Genomic DNA, 11,351 nt, shown 5'->3' with positions numbered 1-11,351 from the left:
GCAGGATCTGTCTCAGCGTGAGAGGGAGATTGTGCGAGCGATCGTATGCCTGTGGGGTGTCTGAGGACGGAGTGTGGGTGATGATGTGTAGACGCGTACGCAGGACTCTGTCTCGGCGTGTACGGGAGACTGGGTGTCTGCGATGTGTCTGAGGTCGGAGCGTGTGTGTGTGTGTGTGTGTCTGGGTGGGTTTCTGTGTGGTCCCGTCCCTCCCCACCCGTCTCCTCGCCCCGACCTGGCCGCTGAGGGTCAGCGCTAGGGGACCTCCTTGCCCCGCTGGGGGTCAGCATCCGCGGCCCCCCCCGGACCCAGGCGAAGGGGGCTCGGGGGCAGGGCCGGGCTCTGAGCCAAACCGGGCCCCCTCCGTCCCCGCAGATCGAGCCCGCCCCGCCCTCCCTGCCCGACACCGTCACCGGAGCCGCCCGGCCCAGGCAGGACATGACCGGAAAATCGCCGCCCCACCTGCGCCCTCGGCCTCGGCCCCTGGGCCTCGCCGGCCTCCTGTTCCTCTCCTTCAGCAGCCGGTAAACCGGGAGATGGCGGGCCGGTGGGCCACGGGACCATGCCGGGTGGAGGAGGGCCCCACAGCACTTATACCCCTAGCTCTCATTTATTCATCTCTCCTGCTGTCCGTCTCCCCCTCTAGACTGTAAGCCCCGTCGTGGGCAGGGAATGATGATGATGATGGGATTTGCTAAGCGCTTACTTTGTGCCCAGCACTGTTCTAAGCACTGGGATAGGTCATCAGGCTGTCCCACGTAGGGCTCACAGATTTTACGGATGAGGTCACTGAAGCCACGAGGAATGAAGTGACTTACCCAAGGTCACCCAGCTGAGAAGTGGCGGAGCCTGGATTAGAACCCACGACCTCTGACTCCCAAGCCGGGGCTCTTGCCACTAATCAATCAATCGATTTATTTATCGTATTTATTTTACCGTGTGCAGAGCACTGTACTAAGGGCTTATAACAATAATGATGGCATTTATTAAGCGCTTACTGTGTGCAAAGCACTGTTCTAAGCGCTGGGGAGGTTACAAGGCGATCAGGTTGTCCCACAGGGGGGCTCACAGTCTTAATCCCCATTTTACAGATGAGGTAAGTGAGGCCCAGAGAAGTGAAGTGACTTACCCAAAGTCACCCAGCTGACAATTGGCGGAGCGGCATTTGAACCCATGACCTCTGACTCCAAAGCCCGGGCTCTTTCCACTGAGCCACGCTGCTTCCCTGTGCTCTTCTGTTGTTCTCTGGTCTTCTTCATCATGGTCCTCTCCCCAGCGCTCAGGCCGGCGCTCACTAAATCCGACGGCTTCGGAGGGGAGGTGCGGGGCGGCTCCCCGTGCACAGCCGGGCCTGTCATCAATCGTATTTATTGAGCGCTTACTGTGTGCAGGGCACTGTACTAAGCGCTTGGGAAGTACAAAATTGGCAACATACAGAGACAGTCCCTACCCAACAGTGGGCTCACAGTCTAAAAGACTCCCCCTCCCCCGCAGGACCCTGGCCAACGAGATCCTGGGGCTGAAGCTGCCCGGGGAGCCCTCTCTGAGCCCCAACGCCGTGTGCCTGACTCTGCCCGGGCTGAGCAAGCGGCAGTTGGGCCTGTGCCTGCGGAGCCCGGACGGGACGGCCGCCGCGCTCCTGGGCCTGCGCCTGGCCGTCCACGAGTGTCAGCACCAGCTGCGTGACCAGCGCTGGAACTGCTCCACCCTCGAGGCCGGTGGCAACCGCCTGCCCCATCACAGCGCGATCCTCAAGCGCGGTAAGAATCCGACTTGGGGCTCGCTCCGTACCCAACGTCGGGCTGGACCACCAGGTAACCGGGCTGGGCACCGTCCTTGGCCCTCGTGGGGATCGCCGTCTTCCTCCCCCTTTGACAGGTGGGGTAACTGAGACACGGGGAAGAATCATCATCATCATCATCATCATCATGGTATTTGTCAAGCGCTTACTGCGTGTCAGGCACTGTACTAAGCGCTCGGGTAGATACAAACGAATCGGGGTGGACACAGTCCCTGTCGCATGTGGGGCTCACAGTCCCAATCTCCATTGTACGGATGAGGGAACTGAGGCGCAGAGAATAATAATAATGATGGTATTTGTTAAGCGCTTATGATGTGCAAAGCACTGTTCTAAGCGCTGGGGGGATACAAGGTGATCAGGTTGTCCCACATGGGGCTCACAGTCTTCATCCCCGTTTTATCATCATCATCATCAATCGTATTTATTGAGCGCTTACTATGTGCAGAGCACTGTACTAAGCGCTTGGGAAGTACAAATTGGCAACATATGGAGACAGTCCCTACCCAACAGTGGGCTCACAGTCTAAAAGGGGAAGGTTTTACAGATGAGGTCACTGAGGCCCAGAGAAGTGAAGTGACTTGCCCAAAGTCACGCAGCTGACACTTGGCAAAGCCGGGATTTGAACCCATGACTTCTGAGTCCAAAGCCCGGGCTCTTTCCACTGAGCCACGTTGCTTCTCTAAAGAAGTAAAGTGACTTGCCCAAGGTCACACGGCAGACGTGTGGCAGAGGTGGCCGGGAGCCGTGAGGGGTCAACGGGGCCGCGGCCTTATTATTATTATTATCATCATCATTATTATTGTAGTTGTAAGCGCTTACTATGTGTCAAGCACTGTTCGAAGCGCTGGGGTAGATGGAAGATAATCAAATCAGATTTCCATCGCTGTCCCACATGAGTCTTTTCTCCCCCCCACCTCCCTGCCGGGCATTCCCCCTCACCCCCCCAGCCGTATGGACTGGACGAGCCGTCCATCGATGGCGCTGATCGAAGGCCTACTCCGTGCAGAGCCCTGCCCTAAGCGCTGAGGCCTCCCAACCTCCCCCCCCATTCATTCATTCATTCAATGGTATTTATTGAGCGCTTACTGTGTGCAGCGCACTGTACTAAGCGCTTGGGAAGTACAATTCGGCAACAGAGGCAATCCCTACCCAGCAACGGGCTCACAGTCCAGAAGGGGGGGACACAGACAACAAAGCAAAGCAAGTAGACAGGCATCAGTAGCATCAAAATAGATAAACAGAATTATAGATGGATACACATCATTAATAAAATAAATAGAATAATAAATATGTACAAATATACACAAGTGCTGTGGGGCGGAGCTGAGAGTTTCCGAGCAGGTGACAGGATGTTTGGTTTTGTTCTCTGTCTCCCCCTTTTAGACTGTGAGCCCACTGTTGGGTAGGGACTGTCTCTATATGTTGCCAACTTGTACTTCCCAAGCGCTTAGTACAGTGCACTGCACACAGTAAGCGCTCAATAAATACGATTGATTGATTGATTGATTGATCCCCCCCCCCGCCTTACTCCTCGCGGATGAGGATTTTTGGGTCCGTTACCTCCGCCCAAGCCCCTCGGTCCTTCCCTCGGAGTCCCGCCCACCCCCCACTCCTTTTAATAATAATAATAATAATGATAATAATGGCATTTGTTAAGCGCTTACTATGTGCAGAGCACTGTTCTAAGCGCTGAGGGGGATACAAAGTGATTAAATTGTTCCACGTGGGGCTCACAGTCTTAATTCCCATTTTACAGATGAGGTAACTGAGGCTCAGAGAGGTTAAGTGACTAGCCCAAGGTCACACAGCAGACATGTGGTGGAGTCGGGATTCGAACCCATGACCTCTGACTCCGAAGCTTTTGGGGTGCCTACGGACGCCGGGATCGCCCCTCGGCCTCTAGGCCCCTCAGGATGCCCGCGATTGGAGGCGGGAAGGGAAGGGAAGGGGGAAGGGGAGCGGGGGAGCCCCGCGTGGGAATTCCCCCGGGAATTCCGCCTCGTCTGAGCCCCAGCGTCGCGCCGCGACCCTCCCCATCCACCTGCGCGCTCCCGGCGAGGCAGCTGGCCGGGCTGGGCCGGGCCCAAACCTGCACCTGTGCGCGGGGAGGGAGCCGCCCCCGGCCCTGACAGCTTCAAACGCCATCTAGCCCCCCTCCCCTTCCCTCCACACCCCCTCTGCCCCCGTCTGGGACAAGCCCGGGCCGCGCCCCCCGCAGCAGGGGAGGGGCGAGGCGCCACCCCGGCAGTGAAAGGGTTAAACCCGTCCCCCTCCCCTCCTCCCCTCTCCAAAAATTGCCGGGGAACAAAGAGCCGGGAGCCCCTCCCCGGACTCGGGGAGGAGGGCGGGAGGGAGGGATGGGGGGGGGGAGAATCCCGGGTTGAACGGCGGGGAGGAGAGGGTTAAAAGACAGCTGCGTCGCCGGGGGAATTCCCGGGACAAGTGGCAACAACTTCACCCCTTCAAGGGGGCGAAAAAAGAGGGGAACCGCAGCCCAGTCCCCCAACCGGAGGCGAGTCCGGCCTTGCCCTCACCATGACCCAGAGGGCAGCCTGGGCGGGTGGGCGGCCCGGGACCCCCCTCGCTGTGGTCCCCCTCTCTGCCCAATTCCCTCACCGTCTATCCGCCCCCTTGCCCCCCACGCAGGTTTCCGGGAGAGCGCCTTCTCTTTCTCTCTGCTGGCCGCAGGGGTCATGCACGCCGTGGCCACGGCCTGTAGCCTGGGCCGGCTGGGGAGCTGCGGGTGCGGCGGGCCGGAGCCCGAGAGGATGCCAGCCCAGCTGGTCCAGCTGCAGGCGCTGGCCCAAGGGAAGGGCTTCCCCTCGGCCCTGCCCGGCCCGGGCCCCGGCCCGCAGGACACCTGGGAGTGGGGCGGCTGCAGCCACGACCTGGATTTCGGGGAGAAGTTTTCCCAGGACTTCCTGGACTCGCGAGAGACTCCTCGGGACATCCAGGCCAGGATGCGGATCCATAACAACCGCGTGGGGCGACAGGTACGGCCAGGGGCAACGGGCACCGGGGCCTGTTGTGCTTGGAACCACCATCACAAGAATTGTGGCATTCGTTTCCAGTGCTCAGCGCTTAGAACAGTGCCTGGCACCGCTTAGAACTCTGCGCAGAGTAAGCACTTAACGAGTACCACAATTATTATTATTTAGCCCTTACTAGGTGCCCATCATCGTACTAAGCGCTGGAGAGATACGAGATCATCAAGCCTGTCCAACACGGGACTGGCGATCTAAGTGGGGGGGAGAAGAGGTACCTAATCCCCATTTTACAGATGAAGAAACTGAAACCTAGAGAGGTCACTCCCCCCGAATCACACGGCAGACAAGTGGCAGTGCCCAGATTAGAACCCAAGTTTAGAGGTTTGTGCTCTTCCCATGAGGTCACGCCACTTCTCACCTCCCCCCCACCGCAATTTAGTGTTCTGATTTCCCCCCACCCAATCACCTCAGGGCCTGGTGGATGGCAGAAAAGGGAGGGTGGAGCAGGACTCAATTAATGACTCAATTATTTAGTGAGCTCCAGCTCAGCACTGAACACTGTACTAAGCACTTGGAAGAGTATGATAGAATTATAAGACATGATCCCTGCTCTCAAGGAGCTTAGGAGTAATAATAATTATCATAATAGGGGTATTTGTTCAATGCTTATGTGCCAAGCATGGAACTAAACACTGGAGTAGATTCAAGATAATCAGTTTAGACACAGCCCCTGACCCACATGAGGATCCTAGTCCAAGTAGGAGGGAGAACAGGAATTTAATCCCCATGTGCAGCTGAGGAAACTGAGGCCCAGAGAAGTTGAAGTGACTTGACACTGTGCAAGTCACCTGGCAGGCTAGTGGTGGAGCTGGGATTAGAACCCAGGTCATCATCATCATCAATCGTATTTATTGAGCGCTTACTATGTGCAGAGCACTGTACTAAGCGCTTGGGAAGTACAAATTGGCAATATATAGAGACAGTCCCTACCCAACAGTGGGCTCACAGTCTAAAATGTCCTGGCTCTTCCACCAGTAGTATTAGTATTTATTAAGCTCTGACTGTGAGCAGAGCACTGTGCTAAATTCTGGGAGAAACTACACAGGTGGGAATTAAACATGATCCCTGCCCCTCCTGGGACTCCCAATCTACAAGCTTCTCCAAGTTTTTTTTTTTAATGATACCAGCTGTCCCACTTGGGGCTCACACTCTTAATCCCCTTCTACAGATGAGATCACTGAGGCACAGAGAAGTGACTTGCCCAAGATCGCATACCAGACAAGAGGAGGAGCTGGATTAGAACCCAGGTCCTTCTGATTCCCAGGCCCATGCTGTAACCACTTGACCACACTGCTTCCAGTCCAAGTCCACAACACTGGCCCAGCCACCCCAGCCTGAGACGGATGGTTTACAGGCCCCTTGCTAATCAGGAAGCAGCGTGGCCTGGTGGATAAGAGCACAGGCCTGGGAATCAGAAGGATGTGAGTTCTAATTCTGGCTCTGCCACTTGTCTGTTGTGTGATCTGGGGCAAGTCACTTCTCTGTGCTTCAGTTCCCTCATCTGTAAAATGGGGAGGAAGCCAGGGACAGGGACTGTGTCCAGCCTGATTTGCTTGATCCCAGCCCTTAGAACAGTGCCTGGCACATAGTAAGTGTTTACCAGGTACCATCATTATTAACCATCTCCTTCTCCACCTCCCTCGACCTTCCCCCTACTACTTTCCCCTCCTGTCCCCCGATCCCCTCACCACCTCTTTCCTTTCATTCATTCATTCATTCAATCATATTTATTGAGCACTTACTGCCTGCCCGCTTCTCTCTAGGTGGTGACGGAGAACCTGAAGCAGAAATGTAAATGCCACGGCCCTTCGGGCAGCTGCCAGTTCAAGACCTGCTGGCGGGCGGCACCGGAGTTCCGGGCAGTCGGTGCGGCCCTGCGGGACCGCCTGTCCCGCGCCGTCTTCATCGACGCCCACAACCGCAACTCGGGGGCCTTCCGGCCTCGCCTGCGGCCCCGCCAGCTGGCCGGCGAGCTCGTGTACTTTGAGAAGTCGCCCGATTTCTGCGAGCGGGAGCCGGCCCTGGGGTCCCCTGGCACGGGTGGCCGGGCCTGCAACAAGACCAGCGGCCTGATGGACGGCTGCGGGAGCCTCTGCTGCGGCCGCGGCCACAACGTCCTGCGCCAGACCCGCAGCGAGCGCTGCCGCTGCCGCTTCCACTGGTGCTGCTACGTGCTCTGCGAGGAGTGTCGGGTCACTGAGTGGGTCAACGTCTGCAAGTGACCCTTCGCCCCTCACCTCCACCGGCCCGGCTGGCTGGACGCTCCTCCCTCCCGGGACCCCGGGGAGGGGAGGTCTCTTCTCTGCACTGTTCTTCCCAACCACTGGAGAGTCCCTCCCTGACCCCTCCCCACAAAGATTTCGGTGGACTCTGATGAAATGTACTGTATTTCCCCTCCCTCTCCCCCTCCACTCGGGGGAGAGCTCACCCTTTTCCATAGAGCCTGGGAGAGCGGGCCCAGAGGTTGGGGGGTCGGGGATGGTGTGGACCTCAGACCCCAAAGGGAAGGGCCCCCCTCATCCTGGGGCAGGAGACTGGGTAGGGCAGCACCCCGGAATGGAAGCTCCTGAGACCCCAAGACCCCCCACCTCCGTCTCCAAAGGGAAAAGGGGGAGCATATCTCGCAGGGGCCCAGGGGCCAGGGACCCGGTCTTTCCTGAGCTCGGGGCGGTGGGGATGGCTAACTTATTGTGCTGAGGCTTGATCTTGGTTTCTCATTGTCATTAAATTAAACTAAATTAAGATCAAGTTGCCGGGCTGAAGCACCATCCCCACTTCTGCTACTCAATCGGACCCAGACCCTGCCCCACAGAGCGCTCGTAATCTAGAGGGGAGGGAGAATAAGAATTGAATCCCCATTTTATCGATGAGGAAACTGAGGCCCAGAGAAGTTGCAACTGGCCTAAGGTCACCCAGCAGGCAAGTGACAGAGCCGGGATTAGAACCCAGGTCTCAGGTCCATGCTCTTTCCAGGAGACCAGGCTGCTTCTGCAAGTTAATAATTGTGATATTCATTTAGCACTTACTATGTGTCAAGCAGTGGGGCAGATAGAACATGAGCAAATCAGACATAATCCCTGTTCCATACGAGGCTGACAGTCTATGGAAGAGAGGGAAAACTGGTATCTTCTCCCTATCTGATCCCCATTTTTATAGATGAGGAAACTGAGGCACAGAGAACCCGTGACTTGCTCCAGTTCATGCTGCTGGCCAAAGTAACACGGCCTGGATTAGAACTTGGGTCTCCTCTCTCCCAGTCCCGTGCTCTCTCTAAGGCCATGCTGCTTCTCAATTCTTCTATCTTTAAGGAGATGGAAGCAGAGTGGTAAAGGAGGCAGAAAGAGAGCAGAAAGAGAACTGAACGGAGCTGGGACAAGTGGAATAGTCTGTTTCCCTTCCTGGTCTGGTCTCTTTAAAGATAAACAATTATGTCACTAAGCCTGAATGCAGAAAAGTAAATCTCACTGCATAGCTCTATCAGGGTGAGCCTTGCAGGTGGCTGAGACTGTGGGGTCCTCACGCCCCCCTCAATCCTCCTGGCTCCTAACACTTAGGCGATCCAACTGGCTGGCCCCCTCTTTGCTGGAGATTGTGAAGAAACCGTTGGCACTGGGAAATGAGAGAAATTGGATCCTTGCATACCATCTCCCCTACTCCTCTTGTGGCAGGGCTGTGGTGAATCCCCCCGAGGGGCACCTCATGGGCTCCCGCTCGCCCCTCTATTCCTCACCAATCTGAGCCATCCGTCATTCCCTAGCTAGGAAGCTACTCCCTCTCTCTCTCTCTCTTTGGGGCTCTCTCCCTCCCTCCTCCAGACACACTTTGTGGCAGAGACAACCCAAACCGCAACCTTGAGAAATTCCAAGTGAATTTTGTCAGCCAGGCCACCGCCTCCCACCCTCTCCACCCTCCCCTCTCCGCCCCCCCCCGCTCCCTTGGGCCCCCCCAGGAACCCGGCACACGCGCTGGGCTCCAGCCCAGGCCTGGGGTCAGAGGTAGGAGCTGGGAGGGGCAGTGTACAGGGCCAGAGGCTTGTGACTGCAGCTTCAGTTCTGATGTGGGCCAGGAAGGATGTGGGGGTGGTATATATGTGCGTGCATGTGTGTGTGTGTGTGTGTGTGTATGGGGGGGGCGGATAGCACGGTGGAGCTGGGAGGTTGGAATGGATGGGAACGGCTACCCCACCCTGGGCTGAGGGCGAGAAAACTGGAGAGACAGTGGGGAGGGAAGCCAGCAGCTCCTCGGCAGATGGAGCCTGGAGCAGTACAACCGCGGCCTGCAAGCCGGCCCACTTCAGCTTCCCTCTACTCCCCACTCCCACCCCCCGGGGGATTCCCAGAAGTGAGGGCAGAGGAATTGGGGGGCTGGGGTCTCAGCCTGATCCTCCCCATCCGTTCTGGCCTGAGGGGCATCATTCATTCAATCGTATTTATTGAGTGCTTACTGCGAGCAGAGCACTGTACTAAGCACTTGCAAGAGTACAATACTTAGGGACCTTTGGGGCGGGGAGGAGTGGGGAGAGCCAGTCTTGTATACAACCTGGGGAGCTGAGAGGAGGGATCGAATTGCTTGAGGACAGTGGTCTGCACTCAGTAGGTGCATAATACCCTCAATAATAATAATAATGATAGCATTTATTAAGCACTTACTATCAGAGCACTGTTCTAAGCGCTGGGGAGGTTACAAGGTAATCAGGTTGTCCCACGCAGGGCTCACAGTCTTTATTCCCATTTTACAGATGAGGTAACTGAGGCCCAGAGAAGTGAAGTGACTTGCCCAAGGTCACACAGCTGGCAATTGGCAGAGCCGGGATTTGAACCCATGTCCTCTGACTCCAAAGCCCAGGCTCTTTCCACTGAGCCACGCTGCTTCTCAACATTTTGAATGATGATTGATTGAGGCCGAAGTAGACGTGAGCCAGGGAAAGGTGGAGCAAAGAGGTCCAGTGATGATGATGGGGGGTGGAGGGGGGCCTTTTAAATAATAATAATAATAATTGTGATATTTGCTAAGTGCTTACTATGTGCCAAGCACTGTTCTGGTGGGGGATACAAGGTGATCAGGTTGTCCCACGTGGGGCCCACAATCTAATTCCCATTTTACAGATGAGGGAACTCAGGCCCAGAGAAGTTAAGTGACTCGCCCAAAGTCACACAGCTGATGTGGCAGAGCTGGAATTAGAACCCACGACCTCTGACTCCCAAGCCCGTGCTCTTTCCACTGAGCCATGCTGCTTCTTTTTCATCCCAGACTCAGGCCTTCACTCCATCCCCATAGTCAATCGTATTTATTGAGCTTTTACCGTGTGCAGAGGACTGTACTAAAATGCTTGGGAGAGTACAACAATATACTAGACCCACTCCAGCGCTGATTACAGTGCCTGGCACATAGTAAGCGCTTAACAAACACCATCATTATCATTCCTTCCTCACATCGAGCTTCAGGGTCCCACCCCTTGGATCACTGGGTCTAACCGCCCGGGAGGGTGGTGGGGTCAATCTAGGCCCATGGCTCGGCACCCCACATCATGAGAAGCAGTGTGGCTCAATGGAAAGAGCCCGGGCTTGGGAGTCAGAAGTCATGGGTTCAAATCCCAACTCTGCCAATTGTCAGCTCTGTGTCCTTGGGCAAGTCGCTTAACTTCTCTGGGCCTCAGTTACCTCATCTGTAAAATGGGAATGAAGACTGTGAGCCCCACATGGGACAACCCGATCACCTTGTATCTACCCCAACGCTTAGAACAGTGCTTTGCACGTAGTAAGCGCTTAACAAATGCCATTATTATTATCATTATGAGAAGGAGCACAGTGTAGTGGATACAGCACGGGACCGGTAGTCAGAAGGTTATGGGATCTAATCTCAGCTCCGCCACTTGTCCGCTGTGTGACCTTGGGTAAATCACTTCACTTCTCTGGGCCTCAGTTACCTCATCTGTAAAATGGGGATGAAGACTGTGAGCCCCACGTGGGACAACCTGATCACCTTGTATCTACCCCAGCACTTAGAACAGTGCTTTGCACGTAGTAAGTGCTTAAAAATGCCATCGTTATTATTATTATTATTATGAGAAGCAGCATAGCGTAGTGGATACAGCACGGGACCGGGAGTCAGAAGGTTATGGGGTCTAATCCCAGCTCCAAGACTTGTCCGCTGTGTGACCTTGGGCAAATCACTTCACTTCTCTGGGCCTCAGTGACCACATCTGTAAAATGGGGATGAAGGCTGTGAGCCCCACGTGGGACAACCCGATCACCTTGTATCTACCCCAGCACTTAGAACACTGCTTTGCACGTAGTAAGTGCTTAACAAATGCCATTATTATCATTATTATTATTATTATGAGAAGCAGCATAGCGTAGTGGATACAGCACGGGATCGGGAGTCAGAAGGTTATGGGATCTAATCCCTGCTCCAAGACTTGTCCACTGTGTCACCTTGGGCAAATCACTTCACTTCTCTGTGCCTCAGTGACCTCATCTGTAAAATGGGGATGAAGACTGTGA

General features: G+C 55.5%; 1 protein-coding gene across 1 annotated transcript; it reads left to right on the top strand.

The window, feature by feature from the left end:
• The first annotated feature begins 427 nt into the window (after nucleotides 1-427).
• Nucleotides 428-7,593, top strand: WNT10B (Wnt family member 10B). Its single transcript, XM_038752909.1, has 4 exons — nucleotides 428-524; nucleotides 1,495-1,760; nucleotides 4,448-4,794; nucleotides 6,612-7,593. Exons 1-4 carry the CDS (start codon nucleotides 439-441, stop codon nucleotides 7,068-7,070), a joined length of 1,158 nt encoding a protein of 385 aa, XP_038608837.1. The 5' UTR covers nucleotides 428-438; the 3' UTR covers nucleotides 7,071-7,593.
• The last annotated feature ends 3,758 nt before the right edge of the window (nucleotides 7,594-11,351 follow it).

The sequence above is a fragment of the Tachyglossus aculeatus genome, chromosome 10 (assembly GCF_015852505.1).
Source record: "Tachyglossus aculeatus isolate mTacAcu1 chromosome 10, mTacAcu1.pri, whole genome shotgun sequence".
NCBI lineage: Eukaryota > Metazoa > Chordata > Mammalia > Monotremata > Tachyglossidae > Tachyglossus > Tachyglossus aculeatus.
This window is presented reverse-complemented; position numbering and strand designations above follow the sequence as displayed.

Bases quoted from the DNA above. Each gene is read 5' to 3' on its own strand.
- WNT10B (XM_038752909.1), top strand. From the start codon at position 439: ATGACCGGAAAATCGCCGCCCCACCTGCGCCCTCGGCCTCGGCCCCTG. The intron at 525-1,494 runs GTAAACCGGGAG...CCTCCCCCGCAG, and splicing joins TTCCTCTCCTTCAGCAGCCG to GACCCTGGCCAACGAGATCC. The intron at 4,795-6,611 runs GTACGGCCAGGG...GCTTCTCTCTAG, and splicing joins ACAACCGCGTGGGGCGACAG to GTGGTGACGGAGAACCTGAA.